We start from the raw sequence: 20,496 nt of genomic DNA on the forward strand, positions 1-20,496 counted from the left end.
GACATATAAAGAAGATGGGAGATTGTTGTCATATGTACTAAACAGCCAGTACTTACCAGAAATTATTGCACCTCCTTCAATGTTGTTGTTGCCCTCTTGGCAACCCTTTTGACCAGTTTTCTTCTAGTCTTTTCATCCATTTTGGAGGGACGTCCAGTTCCTGGTAATGTCGCTCTGCTATATTTTCTCTACTTGATGACTGTCTGTGTTCCGTGGTATAGTTAATGCCTTGGAAATTCTTTTGTACCCTTCTCATCACTGATTGCTTTTGAAGAATACGATCCCTCTGATGCTGTGAAAGCTCTCAGTGGACCATTGCTTGTTCTGTAGCATTTTTGTTTTTTGGGTGGGGGGGTGTTAATCAGAGACACTAACTGGTGGCAGGTGTGTCCTGACGCCCATTTAACAAATGTTTGAATGTGTGGTTAATTTTTAACACAGCCACATCCCCAGTTATGAGGGTGTGCACATTTGTGCAGCCACATTATCTGTTTATTTTTACTCCTGCTCAGAAAATAGTTTTTGTAATTTAGTTATACCAGTTATAGGTGACACTAATGGTGTGGAAAAAGTTCGTGAAATTATTTATCTTGGTAGTGTTTTTTTTAATATCACAAAACCTGGCATTTCAGCAGGGTTTCTAAACTGGAGATGTACGCGCAGTTAAACTAAAATGGGAAGGAGATGAGGGAACAAGAAAGAAAGAGACCTATTCACATCTTATATTGTTCTTGAGAGAAAAGAGAGGTTGGTACAACCACAGAGACAGGATGACAGAAGGGAAGAAAAAATTGAGTTACTTGGTATATTTGAAAATGTCACACAAGAACAAAGAACTATTAAAGTAAGACGTAACAAAACCACACAAAACTATGGAATATGTAAAAAGAGTATAGACTATATTTTGTCATAACAATCCCCCATTTTGATATTCAATCAAACAATATGAAAAATTTGTAAATAACGATATGATATGGATAACGTATTAAGCAAACAATCTGGGGAAAAAAACATCCAGAGTTTTACACCATACTCTAGGTTTAAGAAAATCCTTCATAAGCAGGTTGTAATTCATTCTCACAAAAAGGCTTGACCGAAGAATCAGAGTCCGGCACAGTCACGTCAAACCGAACAGTCAGCATGAGGAAATAATTAAGGAAAACACCGGTCATAAGTAGGAGAGGAGAGTGTTAGAGGGTCAGTGGTGCCACACGCATATGCTGGAGAAACACAGAGCCAACCGTGCACAAGAAGAGTGACACAGAAAACAAGTGCAATACGATATAGCCTGCCAAGCAAGTCCAGTGAACCAGCTAGATGCAAGAACCTCAAGGACGGTTCAGTTAAGGTACTGTGAACAAAAAAAATAAGTTAAGGTGACAGAAAAGAGTAATGACGAATTGGGATGTGGGGAAGGCACTACACAAACACAGCAGTTAGAAAAAAAGAGCGTGCCAAATGAAGGGCATAAAGAAACCAAACATTCATACTGTAGGAAGTGAAATTAGAAGAGGAAGTGGCAATCGCATGTGACCAAAGAAGCTCATTATGTTTGACACGTCTTATAAGGTACGGAATTGTGTAAACTGTCAAAGCGGAGCATCAAAACACACCTTGATCACAATAATTATGGCGGTTAGTGCTAAACCACAGAGGAGGAGTTTGAAACCCCCTGGAGCAGTCATCTTCTTCTGGTCTTCTCCCGAGTTATGCAAGTGCGCGCGGGTGTGAGTGTATGTGTGTGTGTGGTGTGCACGCGTCAGTTCAGACAACAGATGATTGGTCGTTGCTCGGCTTTTATGACCTATCTTCTGCTCCTCTATGACCTACCTAGGTGTGATCAGTTACTAGCACTGATTGTAGCTAACAGTGAATCCTCTTTCTTAGAGGTGATTATTTAGCCTTATTAGGCTGAACCTTGAATGAGCAATTCAGGGAAGCTCCTTTTAAACCCAATCATGGCACCCACTTGTTCCCAATTAGCCCATATATATATATATATATATATATATATATATATATAAATAAAATGTGAATGTGCAAATTCTGATGTTGCTGTGTGTGTGCACAGTCAAAACTACAACAAAACATCTCCAATTTACTGCACGGTGTTTTTTCAAGTTATACGTGAGCTGAAATATCCACGTTTGGGAAGACAGTGCCATACAAATACTGCAAAAGATGAAAGCTGTTGTTTTTGTTCGTCGAACTGTAAACGAGAGTAGCGGGCCGTTGCCTCCATGGTAACAACGATCTTCCCAACATGGTCGCCACGTAGGCACGATGATCCGCCGGGCTGGCTTATCTTGTGTTAATACCTATGCGCGGGAAGCCCAATAGAAGATGTTGTGCGAGGTCATGTGACTTTCTTGTGTCATTTGATTGGGGAACTAGACTTAAAGGTCACTATGACTTAAATTGGATTGGCGCAAACAGCGGCCAATGCGGAAGTCAAAGTTGTAGTCTCGCGCACGAAATAGTTGATAAATAAGCAATAATTGATAAATAAAAGTAGCGAGCGATCTTTAGAACATTGTAACAGAGTAAAAGTACCGTTACTTCTTAACAGCACAAGCAGCGGAAGTGTTTTTTCTGGTCTCGTCGGTTCCTGTGACTTTATCCAAAGCAGGTCCCGAGCATACAGGAGGAACTTCAGGCGAATGAGCTCACATATTAAGGCTTCTTTATACTCGCAGGACGGCGACCGCGCTGACGTCCCTGCGGCTATCCCACACGCAGTTTGCCTTTATACTCGAGCGCAACCCACGTGTGCTGTTTTGAAAGTGTGCTGCAGTTCTCCAAGTCGTGTGTGTCGCTACGGCTGGTATTGGCGAGGACGCCACAGGTTGGAGTTTCCTCTGCATTTTTTGGACGATTTCCTGTAGCCGTTTTTACTTTCCTTTCAGTAACAAGGAACAAAGCAGCAACAATGGCGACTGTGGAACAAAGTCTGCTAGAACAAATGGACCTAGATGACCAGATGATACCTTTAATTATGCTGCAAAATCGATCGAGAAGCCGGCGGCGTAGGTGCTATGTGGCACTTGGAGGAACTCTGATTACATCATCACAGCGTGAGACTAAAATGGACCAATCATGAGAGATGATCTCCGCGGCATTCTACACGCGGCAACAATTTTTGCCGCGTGCGCTTCAAGCTACGCAGAGGGGCCGCGCGGGCCAATTCGTCGGTCACGTGATGCAATGCGGGCGTTGTCGGCCCCGCGACCGCGGGAGTATAAAGAGGCCTTTAGTCCGCCGCGGAGTAATATTCACAATTACATCTGTGTGTGGTGGATGTGTGGAATGGATCTAGCTGCCAGTGTTGAAGGAGTACGAAACGGCCTATGACGACAGCGAAACCCCTCCCCAGGAAAAACTCATCGGATCTATACGATTCACGTAAATGGCCTATTTTGAGTTCAAAACGGTGGATTACACCGAAAGCCAACTGATTTGCATGTATGGCAAAGATGTGTGTCCATTGGTAAGCCTGGAGGGGAGGATCTCAAAGGGAGATAAATTGTGCCTAGGATGCACACGCATTCTCATGTACATCAACACAATTAGTAGGCACTTAATCCAATTCAATTTGGTGTCTTCACAACATTTGCTCAGTTTGGCTTTCAAAATCCAATTTTCTTTCTCTACTGCAACACCAGATTGAGGGTGGTAACTACAATGTGTTCTGAGGTCAAATTGTAACGTATCTGAAAACTGGTTCATCACTTTACTTACAAAGTGTGTGCCGTTATCAGAGGAAAGTTTTTCGGGGATTCGGCATCTGGGAATAATTTCGGCCAGGAATGCTTTTGCCAGAAATACTTGAATCCATTTAGAAAACATGTCTACCATAACTAGACAGTATTGTTTGCCTTTACAGGGTGTCAATTGTACAGAATCCGTCATTAGCTGCAGAAGTCCAAAAGCCCTTCGTAAACCACTGACTCTGAACTGCAGCAATCATCCCCCCTTTAGACACATGGTCTAACCCATATGTCAACCAGTATGTCAATTTTGCATAACAAAAAAAACAGCATGATGAGGGATGCAAGGCTTACTATTTGGGCCCATCCAAACACCATCCACAAAAGACACCACGGGACAATTCACAAATGTCTCACAGTATCACAAACACTAACCTTGTGCCTCATTGGTGGATAAGGAAAGGAATTGTTTTATAGCATTTGGTTCCATCCATTAATGAAAAAAAATATAATAATCACTGGTGCGGTGTAGGGTTGGGCATCGTTTGAATTTGATCGATTTCGGTTCCGAGTCCGGTTCTTTATTTTGATTCCGGTTGCAAACGATTTTGTTCGCTTCCGCCGCAATTGGACACAAGCACATCTACGTGTGCGGTCTTCGTTGGTTTTTGACGCTTCTTCGTTGGTTTTCACCACTTCTTCTTCGGGCCGGCAGACGAAGCATCAAAACTGGGAACCAAGATTTTTCAATTATAACGATTCCGGGAGAACCGAAACGTTACTCGAGTTTCCAGTCAGTGGTCGATTCTCGATGTCCCGTGTGTAATTACTTTTTGTGCCAAAATGGTGAGTTCCGGTGCGTACCCTTCAAAATAAAAGGCTACAAGCTTAAAACAGGAAGTCAAGTTAAAACTTGCACATATAAACCATTTGACGTGATACAACAGTTCCAAATAACGATTTTAACATGCTATATTTAACTTTTAGCTGCAACATTAATTAATAAATATTAAGTCAATTGGGTTAGATCCACCCACATTACCTTTTAGTAAAGTCAAATGTTAATTTTAGTCTTTGCTGCGGGCTGCTATGAAAATGTTAATAATTTGGACACCCTTTATTTAAACCATGAAAACCTTTTTGACCCAGATCCCTAAAACAATTGGAATCGAGAATTTTCTGGAACCGGAATTGAAATAAGAAACCAGAATCGGGACCGGAATCACTCAAATTCAAACGTTGCCCAACCCTAGCCACTCCAGACACCCAGCTATTTGCATGCAAAGTCAACTTTCCATAATGTGTACCCCTTTTTAAGTCAAAGATCACTGGAGGCAATGCAGTGGTAAATAGATGGTTTAAAGAATAAATATGTCTCCATTATAAACAAATAGACATATTTTCTTTTGGTCTTGTGTACATCCATTACAGGCAGCCTGTGTCCCCGTGATGCTAAGTAATGGCTGGGAGCTGCCTTTCTCGGAGATCATTGACTGGAACACTGCAGCTGTGATTGGTGATGAAAGGCTGCTTCTTCAGGTCAACATACATATACACATCTAAACTTTTCATATTCACTGTGTTTCAAGTGTTTTGTCATTTGCACTTTGGGAACTGGGATCTATGTTTGCCAAAATACCTGTGGAGTTTGTCACGGCAATGTAATCTTTGTTTGAGGAAAAATAGCTAGAATGATAATGTTTCTCTTTCTTTTGGAGGTTACTAAGCCCATAACATTTTGTTTGTATCATAGGTTCCCTCAACAGTTCGCTCCATCCACCCGGATACAATTCTCTCCCTGAGACAGCACACCCAATTCTTGTGGGAGGCCTACTTCAACTCTGTGGAGAAAATAGTTTTGACCACACTGGAGGTATGACACACATTCACATTTACCATAACTAGCATTTGAGGGTACATCTATTCAAACATGTAGTTTGATCATTTTAATGCTGTTGGGGTTTATTTAATTTCAATTGCAAGAAATTTTGTGGAGTGGTGGCGTACGGGCCAAACATTTTTACATGAATCTTGAGAGAGACCCACACAGTTTCATGTGAAAGTTGTACGTGTTTTTCCGTGTGTAATGACAAATATTGACTCAGTGTTGTGGCTATTAGTCCTGTCATGTTCTGTACTTGGGCAATCAATCTTGTCCTTTCTTTTTTTCAGAGTCTATTTATCTGTATTTATCTTTCTAAGTACCAGTCTAACATGTTGCTCTTGGGTTTAAATTACTTGAGCTTTAATGGCTGCAAAAGGACAAGGTTTGCAGGGTTAAGGTTAGCTGCAAGGTGGGATTTGTAAATCCTTAAACATAAATAGAAGAATAGGGAGAGAACAAAACTGCCAACTGTAGGAAATAAACCCAAGTGAAAGGAACAAATAGTAACAGAGAAGCAAAAATACTGCTTGTGCCACAACAAAAATGTCCACAACAAACATAGGTTCCAGAATCTTAGGATTGAGCAACTCGATTGCCTTTTACAATGGCCAGGTCATTCGCCTCCAATTTGAAGACTGCCTTGTAGGCATAACATTGTGTTTTCAGGATGATGAGGGTGTGTGCTTCAGCAGAGCAGAGCAGAGCAGATCTGTACACTTCAATGTGTACAGATTTCATTTTAAGTTAATCTAAATATAAAATTCATGAACAGTAAACGTGCGCCAATGTTTGAAAAAAATAACTAAATAAGGTACATCGTTGTTTAAGCTTATGGGGGGAAATGTTGTCTGATTGGCCCGAACTATACTGTACATTGGTAGCTAAAGGTAGACACACCACAGAGAAGAGTAATGTTAACAAGCCTGACAAATTTGGGTGAATAAAACAAATTGCTAAATACAGTATGTACAGCAAAATCAGGTTTCAAAATGATCAAAATGTGTTACCCAACAGTAAACTACTAATTATGTAGTTTGATGGGATAGGGTGAGCACTTTACGAGCTATAAACAGGGGTATACCGATCCAATTTTGGAGATAGGATATCAGTCCGATGTCAGCAAAAAAACAAGAATCGGATTGGACTGGATCCAGAATCTCCGATTTTACCACTCTCATACAAGCAGTCCATTCCAAGCTCCACTCCAGCACTTCTATCCAGCAGCACCTGGATGGCAAGCAGATCCCAGGGGATCACAAAAGCAGGTTGCTAAGGTGCTACCATAGTAGCAAGGAGTAAGAGTGAATGTTACTTGCTTAAAGTCATTTATTGACTTTCCAGTTGAAGTTCACTGTCAAATTAAACACTAACAACAAAAAATTACACCTATTCAATGATCAAATAGATCACAGACTTCATTTCTTTCTTCGTTTGTGTTCACAAAAATCGCGATCTTAAAGCTAACACACAATGAATGAAAATCACCATTGACGAACTAAAAGCAATTTGCATTTCCACTTCCATCTCTCAAAATAATGAACATTGTGTGCACCACACTGCCCCTCAGAGGTCAAAACGTAGATGCATTGCCTCACGTGGTGAAACCAAATGCTATTCCCACCATATACTGACAGTAAAACATAACTGAATTGAACTTGGTTATTTTTCACTTTAAAAGTGTAATTTGGATTTACTATTGGTTATTTTTCATGGTTTTCTAACTTATTTTTTATTTAATCTCTTCAATTGTAGAATATGCTTATGTTTAAGTTAAGCAATGGTTATGATGCAATTTAACTATATATTTTTTGTTATTATTGGTTTCATTTAAGTTATTTTTCAGGATCTTAAAAAAAAATATTTTTTATTTTATTCAATTGTAGTACCTTATTTTTAAAGTTACTTTGTAACCAATTGGTTAATAATAAATGAGTCAGTTTTTCTCATACCTACTGTTGCTGATTATTCTATCAATAGATTTAATAACGCCTTTTCTTACATTCCATACTACAAAATAAGTATGATGTACAGTCCCCTCCAAAAATATTGGAACGCCAAGTAAATTCTTTTTTTTTTTTTTTTTTTTTTTTTTTTTTTTAGTATACTGAAGACATTTGGGTTTCAGATCAAAAGATTAATATGAGGTAAAGGTTCAGAATTCCAGCTTTTATTTCATGGTATTTACATCTAGATATGTTAAACAACTCAGGACGGAGCACCTTTTGTTTGAAGCAACTCCAAATTTCTTCAGTATACAACAAAAACAAAGGAATTGACCATGCCTTTCCAATACTTTTGGAGGGGACATTATGATTATTACTGACATCAGATCGGACTGATATCAGTATCAGCCAAAACTCAAGGCTGCAGTATTGGTATCAGATCGCAAGTGAAAGTTGGATGGGGACATCTCTAGCTATAAATGCCTGCTGCGTAAGAGTTTCCCAGAGTAAATGTTCTAAATGCTGGATGCCTATTCATATCGGGAAATATTCTCCCGTCCACGTGTAAGTCTTTTTTTTTCCCACTGTGCATAACCTGGAAATTTGTACACAGCTACCAAAGAGGCATGGCTCATTCAAGTCTGAGTCTGGGTGTAAATCATGGAGCCTTGTGTTTTCCTGAGACTTGTAAATGTCATTGGAATCCATTTGAAAAATGACCCAATAACACCTGTGATTGCTGCACCTACACAGTGGGGGCTGAGGACCACAGCCCACCCAAGGGTACCAGGGGAACAATAAGGGTGGCTCCCCAGAGAGCAGTCACCGGGCATGAGAGTAGAAACCCCAAACAGCCATCCAGCCAGAGGGGCCCGCCCTAGGAGCACCATGAGCCTAGTGGAAACCCACCTCCTCCCTGTTACTATGACTAGTGCCAAGTCCCCGACATTGCCCCTACCCTGTGCACGAGTGGCCCCGATTGGTGGACTGCATTAAAATCTGGAGAGGCCCGTGAGAATGGGTTGGAGGGTAGGGCTGACAGACGGGCATTGCTTCCCCGCAGCCAAACCCCCCCCCCCCCCCCCCAAAGATCTTTGCATGTCGTGTACGAGGCACTAGACTGACGACAGCCAAGTGCGGAAGAAAAAAGTGGTTAAGCCCATGGGACAATGCGTGCGGTGTAAGATTAGACAGGATGCCCATATTTTAGGGTTGCTCCACCCAGGGAGCATATCTGGTTTGAGAGTGCATAACTGAGAGATTGAGTGGACGGGAAAATGCCCCCAGCCAGAAAAGCGCATAGCTGCGTGCCTTTTCTGAATTACGCACATGGGAAAAATTGGCCTATATTGGCTAAAGTAGCCATTGTTTTATACCTGTCATTTGATACTTAACTTGAACTTTTCTTTTACTTTTTTTCTTTTTTTAAATGTTCACTCTCAAGAATATTGAATATTTTATTACGTAGCCCATGGTAGTTATTTGGAGCTGCATTTGAACAGTAAGTTTATTTAAAGGGTTGGCTTATTAATGGAAAATGTTGCATAACATCCTGAAATAAGAGCACTAGCTGTAAAGAATGAAAGAACATTCAAAAGTAGTGATTCCGCCTTTATCTTTAGTTGCATGAGATGATGTGACAGCACAAATCATTTATTTGTATTCTGTAGAATGGTTTAATTTCAACTGATGGAGACAGAGGCTCTGATTTCTTCCAGGTGTCTCACTGCGAAGCCATATTCCCCTCACAGGAAAATCTTAAATAAAATCCTTTTGACTCAAACAATAAACAGTGTTGGTACACAACTGATGTGGTCATAGCCTGACTCTGTCCTCTGTTTCTGCAGATCATCCAGGACCGGGTGCTGCAGCACACCTCGAGGAGTAACCTCATGTGGAACAGTCTGCCTGGAGGTCTTTTCACCTTGCCCCAGTACTCAACATACCTTGGAGACTTTCCTTTCTACTACGCTAAACTTGGTGAGTAAATTATTGATGCACTGTGTTTATGTTATAAATCACATGCATGACTTTTCAGTCATTGCATAACACTGGAACTTACTGGTGTGTGGCAGCTGTTGAATGGGAGGATCTAAGTTATGTACTGTACTATTTAATAATTTAACTTGACGGAATAGGCCAGCCTTATTACATGTGTGCTTTGTTAAGTGGCCAATTATGAGTTTTTTTACTAATCCCAGGATTCGATTCGCTAGCATGTCTTTTATGGGCGAGATTTATGAGGTCTGTTACTAGGTTAAATCAGAATAATCTGCAATGAAGCAATCATAATTTCTTTAGATACTCGTAGTGTTCTAGGACGAGAGAGACACAGACTCTTATTCTGTGCTTGGAGTTTGATTGTGTCCTTGCTGTTTACCAGGTATCACGACATACCCCAAGTTTACAGCTGTCATTCACGTGGTGACCCCACTGGTCTCACAGTCCCAGCCAGTCATGAAACTGCTTGCAGCTGTAGCCAAATCACAGTACTGTGCGCAGGTGAGGAGTCTTCAATTAACCTACCCTGCATGTTTTTGGAATGTAATCAAATAAAAGTTCCTTCCATTTATCAAAAGTTGGCAGACTTGACAAAACATTGTTTAATGTATGACTTGCTATCAGGGCTGTTGTAAATTCCATGTCAATGAATTTTGTTTTTATATATTACTGAATAATCTTCAAATTGTCAATTTTCTGTGCAGTTTTAGTTTCTCTGACATGCACCTAAAGTTAGTTTAAGAATCTTTGTCTTTATAATGAAATTGTGCCTTTTCCATCTCTGCATAATTGCTACACTAGACAATGATTTTCTGGACTCTGTCGATCTATAAAGCATCATTACTTGACAAATCTTTCCTTTGTGCAGGTGATAGTTGTGTGGAACTGTGACAAATCTCTTCCCGCCAAGCACCGCTGGCCTGTCACCTCAGTTCCTGTCATTGTAATAGAGGGCGAAAGCAAGGTAAAACCCACATCCTAATCCTGCTGTCCTTTGGTGTTATGACTCCAACATTTACATTGTGTGCGAAGAGTTGAAGGGCCCTTTGAATTGTGATGAAGCTACAAAATATCTAAAGTGTAGAATTCATGCCACTATTTTCCTAACCCATTTAGATTGGCTTGCACAATCAGAAATGTTTGTCTTTTTTTTTTATTCAGAGATTTAAAAAAAAAAAAAAAAGCTGAGTTCCAAAGTACCGTAGGATTTGTTGTTGTTCCTTCTGTCTGTTTTGATCACCATCAATCTCAAGTTTGAAATTAGTTTTCTTGTGTATCATAGTGAACACTGTATTTTGAGTAATTTGCAAAGTAAAAAATGTTACTAGTAGTTTTGGTAGAAAACGCCACATGCCTCATATTTGGATCAGTGTATTTAAATGCAAGCTCAAATTTATAAACAATTTATTTTTATTTTTATAACTAACAATGCCACAGGTGAAGATTGGCGACTGGCTCTCAAATGTTAAAGGAGCTGCAACAGTAGTCAAAAAAAATGTTTTACAATGACATTCCTAACATATTGTGTGTTAGAAAAAGAATCAGCACTCATTAAAAATAATTCTAATGTTGCTGCCAAGGTTGGAGCCAGTCTTCAAGAGAGTTCTCAGTATGTTACCACCATGATCCTACTTTCAAATACTTTCAGTCTTCTTAACCCAAACTTCAGGGCCCCTTAACAGTAGGAAAATTGGAATTTTGCCATTTTGATGTTTAAGGTCATTGCGGGCACAGGGACATATCACACATTATATACTTATTTGTGTAGGGCTCTCCTGGGAAGGAAACATGTCCCATCATTATCCAGGTGTCAGCTTGTTTAGTTGTCTGACTGCTATAAACACTGCGAGATGGAACTACATTAAGTGACTGTTTGCACGACCAGCTTGTTTGTAGGGCTTGTTGTTGAGATACAGTAACTGCAGTTACTCCATTCAATGCCAGTCTTGCAGCAACTCCACTGGGTCCCCATGCAGTACTGCATCCAATTTAAAATATTTCTCCTAACTTTTAAGGCCATTCATAATCTGGCTCCTTCATATCTATAATAACCTTTTCCATATCAACATAACCTCCCGCACTTTCAGATCCTCCCGTCTACCTCGCTATCACCTAGGCCTGTCTGTCCACCATGGAGAAACTCATGACCACCTGACCTCCTCAACACCGATTAATTTATTTTCTTCAGATCCTTACTTCAAAATAACATTACTGAGAAGAGCATACACCATTTAGCCTCATCTGTTAATAGTATTTTATCTTTACTCACTTTCATATATTAATCATTTTTAATCAGCCTCCATCCATCCATTCTCAATACCGCTTATCCTGTTCAGGGTTGCGGGGCGCTGGAGCCTATCCCAGCTGACTTCAGGCGAAAGGCAGACTACACCATGAACTGGTCGCCAGTCAGTCACAGTGCACATACAGAATAGACACGGACAACCATTCACACTCACATTCACACCGTCACTGAGTGGGAACTGAACAAACCCTGCCCGCACGAAAGTCAAGCAAATGTACCACTACATCGACTTTTAATCAACCTTTGTTTTATATTTATTTGTCATATTTTAATTTTTTTTTAAAGCTTTGTACAGTGTATTTGAGTGCTTAGAAAGGTGCCCGTTAATAAAATAGTTACTATGATTTATTACTCATTTTGGCTGTTTTTTGCCTTACACATCACACCAGGTTATTAGCAGCCGCTTCCTGCCGTACGACACCATCCCCACTGATGCTGTGCTCAGTCTCGATGAGGATACTGTGCTCTCCACCACAGAGGTTAGGGCACAACTACAGCAAATGTTCTGTTCAGTGTTAAAGGACTGTGCTTGTTAGAGATTTTCAGGTAGTGAACCCCTGTTTATCGCGGGGGATACATTCCAGGCCCATGCGCAATAGGTGAAAATGTGCTTCACAGTATAGAGATACCATATACTGATGTTTCACCCCTCCTATACGTTTAAACTTATTAAAACACGTTGAAACATATTTTAATGTATTTTTTAAATAGACTGTAAACATATTGGAACACAAAAAAAATAAATTGCAAGTATAAAATGTATAGAAAGTATCTGCGTACATGCATGCGCCTTTAAGAGGCTGGTTCTGTTTGGTTGGCGACAAACAAATTTACTGGTTCAAACAGACTTAGTATTTAAAGAGTCTTCTTTATCACGGGGTTCACATTTTGACATCGGAGAGACCAAGATGACGCTTATACAGTAATTGATGAACAGTACTTCATCATTGCGGGGCTTCAAACAGGATGTTCTCAGAGGGAAGGGGCCACTGAGGTTAGAGTCTCACAGAGTGTCATCAGCAGGTTGCAACAGAGACACTGGAAGATTCACAGAACGGCATAGAAGTGGACTTCCTTGAATTTTCATGGCTCAAACGCCGGTTGTGAATTTTGCCGTTCAGTTAAAGAACAGCACGTTTAGCAAAATATACTGAAACATTGAACAGTTGGACATGTTGAGTCAAAAGTTTAGAAAAGGTCATATTGCATTCTTCTTTAAAGTGCAACCAAGCTCATTTTCTTGTTTTGTTTTTAAATAAGTGCTGAAAACGTGCAAATACTGAGAACGATATAGTAGTGAATTGTTGAGATATGGCTTAAAACTCTTTTTGACCTTCTAAATTTTCCTAATTTTGTGGACATGGCTAAAAACTAGCCCCGTGACATCACGGGGCTGGGGCGTAGACCCCACTATATTTATATTTTTAAAAAACATAAATAAATACATTAATTATTATTATTTATTTTTTTATAAAAACAAGCACCCTTATTCCATGGAGTGGCCATTCAGTGGAATTGTACTTCCTTGTTCATAAACAGTGCCGTAAAAAGTATTGCCCCCCTTCTCAAATTCTTATATTTTTGCACTTTCCCCACTGTTGAAGATTATCAAATGTAAATATCAGACTAATAGAACCCAAGTGATCTGAAAATGCTGTTTTTAAGTTGTGATTTCATTGCCTAGGGGGAAACAACTATTCAAAGCTACCTGGCCCTGTGTGAAAAAGTAATTACCCCCCTTGTTAAATCATGATTTAATTGTAGCCAGGGGGATGCCACCCAGGACCCAGGGCGGTCCCCTGGTCCAACCAAAGCGCCTAGACTAGTCCCAAAGGGACGGGCAAGGGTATTGGACTGCCAACCCAGCGCGCCCCACCGCTGCCACCACCCCTATCGCCCCGTAGAGCATGGGGGCTCCAGCCATCAACAGGGCCCAATCAAACAATTCTACAAGGAAATTTCACCTGAAAGCCCAACGTACATAACTTTTTTTCAGTAATGTTTCTATGCCATTCAGAGTGAAATAAACATCAGCAATACTGTACTACAGCATTGCGGTGACAATTATACAGGAATGAATAATACACAAATACCAAAGGCTTCTTCCTCTACTTTGCGTGGTACGGTACAAATGTACATACAAATTTGTCTGATGGGAGCAAAAAAGATGAAGCTGTTCAATCTGTCATACACTCAGTTCCCAAAATGTAAGATTTCTTCCTGTCTAGGTGGAGTTTGCCTTCACAGTGTGGCGAAGCTTCCCAGACCGTATCATTGGCTACCCAGCCCGTAGCCACTTCTGGGATAGCAACAAGGAATGTTGGGGCTACACTTCCAAATGGACCAATGACTACTCCATGGTGCTGACTGGAGCTGCCATCTATCACAAGTACTTAGTCCTGTCGTCCTCACTTCCACTCTTTCAGAGACTGTTCTCTTTTACTCAACACATACTCATTGTCCTCAGATACTACCACTACCTGTACACCACATACCTTCCAGCCAGTCTGAAGACCATGGTGGACCAGATGTCAAACTGTGAGGATATTCTGATTAATTTCCTTGTGTCCTCTGTCACCAAGCTTCCCCCCATCAAGGTCACCCAGAAGAAACAATACAAGGAAACCATGATGGCTCAGGTGAGTGAGGCTTTGCAGTGTCGAACAAACGTTGGCTCACGTGGCCAAAAAATTCCACCCTTAGTATTTTAACAAGGTGCTATGAAGTATCCAAATAATACATATGTAACTGTCTTTTGCAATCTTGCCCTTGTGTCCCCTCTCCCTACAGAGCTCTCGGGCTTCTCGCTGGGCTGACCCGGACCATTTTGCTCAGCGTCAGACTTGCATGAACAAGTTTGCCAACTGGTTTGGCACCATGCCACTGGTTCATTCTCAGATGAGACTCGACCCGGTCCTCTTTAAAGACCAGGTCTCCATACTGAGGAAGAAGTACAGGGACATCGAGAGGCTATAACACTCCAGAGCCCCCCTGCTCTCTGGACAGAACGGTGAGAGAGTGTGAGGGGGATGTCCATTTCTTATTTTGCATAAATGGATCAATGGAGAAGCAATTGAAACTGAAACTGAAATGTAGGGAGGAAGCAGAGATTTTGCGGACACTGCACACACTTTGTGTCCGCTGTATGGCATCTTATGTTTGCTCTCTCATGTTTTGGGCAGTAGCAGAGCGTGCAACTCCTTCTCCAATTGAAGGCACTGAAGGCCTAAAACTTCCTGACCTTAAACTGGAATTACCAAAGTCCTGGAATTGGATATCATCGCTTTCTTAACTGCCCCATTTCAAAATCAACCAAACTACTGCAGCACCCTGCAACTGTTCCCCTCAGTACACTATGCACACGTTCATGAACATTTTGCTGATTTTATAATGGTCAGCGCTAGTCTAGTTTCTATATTCTACAGAAGAGGATGACACTATTTTGGATGTGTTTTTACAGTTCTAGGTGTTTTTTAATGGAGTGCTGCTCCTGCTGTTTCACAAGCAGTGACAGAGTGGATGAGGAGACCAATGACAAGCCCTTCACCACAGTTAGGATCGTATTCTGCACAGTGCCTCAACATTACCCTTTTCATTTGGGAGTCCAAATAAAAAGTCGTGATCCAAAATGAGCATCTCGCTGCTTTTACTTGTATTTTCCTCATAATTGGTGATCTTTTTTTAAAGTCCTTATTAACTGACAGGGAAATACTATAATTGGATTTAATATCTAAGAAACAAACCTAATTGTGATTGGTGTTCTTTGGCAACTTGAGAAGACCATTAGCTGCCTGCAAAGTTCTACGATACAGTATTCACTCTGTGGCCAAAGATATTCACATCCCAGTTTGCTGATTTAGCCACTAAAATCTATTCCATTCATCAATATTGTCTGACGAGTGAACAAAGGTACTTGAATATATGCTGGCTTGAACAATAATAGGAGATCAAACCAATGTGGAAGTTTTGCGAGTGGAGTTTTTAAAAAATAAAAGCAATACTTCATCACGTACAGTCATTGACAACCATATTTCATTTAGTCCGTTGACAAGTATGGAAGTTGCTCAGGTCCACTAGTACTCAAACTCTGTTTTGTGTTTTGGTTCTAAAGAGAGTAGCTCTGACTATCCTAACATGATATCTGACCAAGTGTTTGATGTTATTCTTATTTCGACTGACTGCTCAGAAAATTCAAATTTATACAACACAGCACTAATTCTCAACTCTTTAAAAGACCGTTTTTGTGATTGACCTTGGCTTTGTACCACTGGACACATTACATTTAGCATACCAGTTTTAATACCAAGATATTTGGGAGTACTGGGAGTAGTCCATAATTCAATAATCCCCCTAAATATACATTAATATCATCAGTCATTTTTGTTATTTTTTTAAGTTCTCAATTTTTTTATGCACTCAACCAATTTGTGTGGACACACCTGTGACTCCAAACTTTGACTTATACAAGCTTTCCATTTCTGCGTTCAGGTGACATATCAGAAAGTGTAATGTGACTGAATTAACATAATTTTACAACTGCATAATCAAGATAAAGCAAAACAGATGTTTACGATGTAAGCCAGTAACACTTCTTAGTTCATCAGTTTTCAGTTTCCAGAATGTTATTATACTCCATTAACTTCAACCCTCTACACTTCACCCCAGTATGTGCCAATATTTTTTTTTGTTTTTACATCACTGATACTGTATGGGGAATGCCATGTATTCCTATAGTTATTGGGTTGTTTTGAATGTTTCTGTGAGAGTGTGTTCTCCTTCAGAGAATGTGCTATTTGTTGTTAAGCAACAGTTCTTGTATTGCTAAACCCAATGCTATCAAGAGTGAAGACAGGTGCAATATTAAAGATGATTTAGTCTTTTTTTCCTTCTGTTGTTTTAGAGGCTGTTATATATACTGTATATATTAATGTGCCTTCAGAAAAACATTCTTCCCTTAAGCCTTTTTGTGTGTGAGCCAATTACCATTGGTTTTAATTGTATTAATCAATATCCATTCATATGTAAAGACAGTTATTAAACACAAGAATGCTCTGAAGCACATCTGTTACTGACATTCCAACTTGTTCTCTTTTTCTGAACATTTTGTGATTCTGTGTGATTGACACTGACATATGCAGTATATATACTGCCTTGTATTTTATTTGTGAGACCCAAGTGGCGTCATACATCTCCTTATTTTCTGTTCTTGCAGTGCATATTATCATAATGCCATCGTCACTTCAAATACTACATTTGCAGAGACTGATATGGAAAGACACAAAAATCACATTTTTGTACAATTTTCTAAAATAAAGTGCAAAATCAAGGAATAAAACATTTTAAATAAATGTCATGTCTGGACTTTCATCAGTTTTGCATTTATGATGTCTTTGACCTGATTAGCTTTAGTTTTATTAATGCGTGCGTGAAATTTGGTGTTAAGCGTAAAACAAATGTTTGTCTAATAGCACAAACAGATTTTTTACTTTTACTCATATTTGTCGTACCTGGTAAACGGCAACACACTTGCATGCCATGTTTGTTTCATTTTGGTACTGGAAGGAGCTATACTGTAGCTAAATATTCATCTTTGTGCATATGTTGACCTCATCCCATGTCATGAAACTGATGTCCATCCATCCATTTTCCGAGCCGCTTCTCCTCACTAGGGTATCGCGGGCGTGTTGGAGCCTATCCCAGCTATCATCAGGCAGGAGGCGGGGTACACCCTGAACTGGTTGCCAGCCAATCGCAGGGCACATACAAACAAACAACCATTCGCACTCAGTCACACCTACGGGCAATTTAGAGTCTCCAATTAATGCATGTTTTTGGGATCTGGGAGGAAAACGGAGTGCCCGGAGAAAACCCACGCAGGCACGGGGAGAACATGCAAACTCCACACAGGCGGGGCCAGGGATTGAACCCGTGTCCTCAGAACTGTGAGGCTGACGCTCTATCCAGTCTCCGCCTGAAACTGATGTGTTTGTATAAATCTGTGTTGCCTTGATTGGTTTAGACACTGAATAAATAACATCCATCCAGGAGGATCCCATCTCCGCTTGACCAACAGCTACAGGAGAGTTTTCTAATTTCAAAAAGCACACATGCAAAGCTCCGGCCTACAAAAATAAAATATGTAAAAGCTGGAACAGTGACGAGTCACAGTTCTATACCCGAGAGTATATAGTCTCAGTTGTACACTCACTGGCCACAGCAGTGGGTACAGCAATGCAATGTTATGTCATCAGGACATCATCTGTACTAAAATGATGAACCAAAAAAGACACTGCTCAATTTTCATTGATACTGCTAGAGAGAAACTGATGATACAGTACATAATGTACAACCCCAATTCCAATTAAGTTGGGATGTTGTGTTAACCATAAATAAAAACACAATACAATGATTTGCAAATCATGTTCAACCTACATTTAATTGAAAACCCTACAAAGCTATTTAATGTTCAAACTGATACACTTTATTGTTTTTAACAAATAATCATTAACTTTGAATTTTATGGCTGCAACACGTTCCAAAAAAGCTGGGACGGGTGGCAAAAAAGACTGAGAAAGTTGAGGAATGCTCATCAAACACCTGTTTGGAACATCCCACAGGTGATCTGGCTAATTGGGAACAGGTGGGTGCCATGATTGGGTATAAAAGGTGCTTCCCTGAATTGCTCAGTCATTCACAAGCAAAGATGGGGCGAGGTTAACCTCTTTGTGAACAAGTGTGCGAAAAAATAGTCGAACAGTTTATGGACAATGTTCCTCAACGTACAATTGCAAGGGATTTCATCATTTCATAATCTACGGTCCATAATATCAAAACGTTCAGAGAATCTGGAGAAATCCCTGCATGTAAGCGGCAAGGCCGAAAACCAACAGTGAATGCCCGTGACCTTCAAACCGTCAGGCGGCACTGCATCAAAAATTGACATCAATCAGTAAAGGATATCAACACATGGGCTCAGGAACACTTCAGAAAACCAATGTCAGTAAATACAGTTCCGCCCTACATCAGTAAGTGTAACTTAAAACTCTACTATGCAAAACAAAAGCCATTTATCAATAACACCCAGAAACGCCGCCGACTTCTCTGGGCCCAAGCTCATCTAAGATGGACTGATGCAAAGTGGAAAAGTGTTCTGTGGTCCGACGAGTCCACATTTCAAATGAACATGATTTTCAAATCATTGTATTCTGTTTTTATTTATGTTTAACACAACGTCCCAACTTCATTGGAATTGGGGTTGTAAAATGAAAGGCCTAATACAAAAAAAGCATTTTAAGACTGTACTGAGGATCCCTGTAAAAGCTCAAAGATACTCAGAATTTGTCAGGCAGCAACTCTTGAATCTATTTTTTTCCTTTGCAGAAACTCCCTGTGGAAATGTGATTGAATGCATTCATATTTGGCGGATTATGTCACCCGAAACAATTCATTAATTCATCAATCTACATTTGATGAAGATCTCCTGCCACTGTTAAGTCCTTGAAGCTACATACAATGGAGTCAATTTAAATCACAATATTAAGTTATTTGGTAATGGTTTTGAGTTATACATCCTCATATAGTGGTGAGGCTTCATATTTCATATCAGCACACAGAAATGGCCTCTCGGGATGCAATGATCTTGTTTAACAGATGGCAGAAATACTAAAATTGTGTTACTATCCTGACGTGCAGTATTATATAAAATGTTCAAATGTGTTATGTGTCCCTCAATGGATGCTACATTATACAGTATATAACTTTGTTTTGCCATATGCCGCCGGGTGTGACGGGTGTTGAATTCAAATATACATGCGAACATGGAGGACTGGCAGTGAATGAGTTAAGCACGGTTGTGCCCGAATCAGCCTTTGTAAAACGCACAAAAAGCCTGATTTGATGTGGGATCACGATGAATGAAAAATGAATTACCTTCATGAAAACTCGCGTTAGACGGCCTGAAAATGTTATTGTATTATATTTCTATGGTGTGACCGTGTTCCTTGTTCCACACTCAGCTATGCAGTGAGCTGGCGAAACAAATCAATTCCAAAACCATGTGGATACAAATACCGTGTAGGATTATTTTGATGCCTGAGTAGTGCCAAAGTTATGTTGCGGAAATCCCTGTCCTGTGACACAGCCTCCTGCTACTGATAAATCATAAACATGCTCAGCTGGCAGCCTCCCTACTGCGCCAGATGCTGCAGCCTATGAGAAAAATCCTCTTTCCCGTCTACCAATTTTGCAATTTGAGTCTCTCAGTTAGGCAACGTCTAATGTACTGCTTGGAAATCGATTTTGCTGTGTGCAACTGACATCTTGTTCACCTATTTTGTATATCAGATGGCAATGCTGATAGCAAGAATGGCATTGCTAGTAACTGCACTACATTTAGCAGAATTTGCCTGGTTTGAGACATGGTTAACTTCTGCTGTAGTGTTAATTATTCCACACAAAGAAATTGTGTTTTGATGCGGTATTTTTGGTTTCTAAATTTTATCATTTGCTTGAATGTCAATTTTGTATACCCCGCCTCTCGCCTAAGGTCAGTTGTGGCAGAGCCAGCTCACCCCTGACTGACGACAAGCAATGAAGAAAACAGACAGATGGGCGTATCTGTATCTTAATTGTTTTATACAGCGGTGGTTTTTCATT

The 20,496-nt window shown here is 40.2% G+C and overlaps 1 protein-coding gene across 3 annotated transcripts in view; it reads left to right on the plus strand.

Annotated features, from left to right (window-relative positions):
• Window positions 1–17,189, plus strand: part of LOC133401231 (exostosin-1a-like) — a 41,856-nt gene extending 24,667 nt beyond the window's left edge. Inside the window, exons 3-12 of one of the 3 annotated variants that reach the window (XM_061673944.1) lie at window positions 5,139–5,246; window positions 5,461–5,580; window positions 9,383–9,515; window positions 9,919–10,037; window positions 10,405–10,500; window positions 12,231–12,320; window positions 14,070–14,230; window positions 14,309–14,480; window positions 14,632–14,851; window positions 15,024–17,189. In XM_061673944.1, the coding sequence (XP_061529928.1) occupies window positions 5,139–5,246; window positions 5,461–5,580; window positions 9,383–9,515; window positions 9,919–10,037; window positions 10,405–10,500; window positions 12,231–12,320; window positions 14,070–14,230; window positions 14,309–14,480; window positions 14,632–14,817 (1,185 nt within the window). In that variant the 3' untranslated portion in view covers window positions 14,818–14,851; window positions 15,024–17,189. Of the gene's footprint in view, window positions 1–5,138; window positions 5,247–5,460; window positions 5,581–9,382; window positions 9,516–9,918; window positions 10,038–10,404; window positions 10,501–12,230; window positions 12,321–14,069; window positions 14,231–14,308; window positions 14,481–14,631 lie in introns of all 3 variants that reach the window. The other 2 variants (XM_061673945.1, XM_061673943.1) reach the window with 2 other exon arrangements.
• The last annotated feature ends 3,307 nt before the right edge of the window (window positions 17,190–20,496 follow it).

Source organism: Phycodurus eques, chromosome 4 (genome assembly GCF_024500275.1).
Source record: "Phycodurus eques isolate BA_2022a chromosome 4, UOR_Pequ_1.1, whole genome shotgun sequence".
NCBI classification, from domain to species: domain Eukaryota; kingdom Metazoa; phylum Chordata; class Actinopteri; order Syngnathiformes; family Syngnathidae; genus Phycodurus; species Phycodurus eques.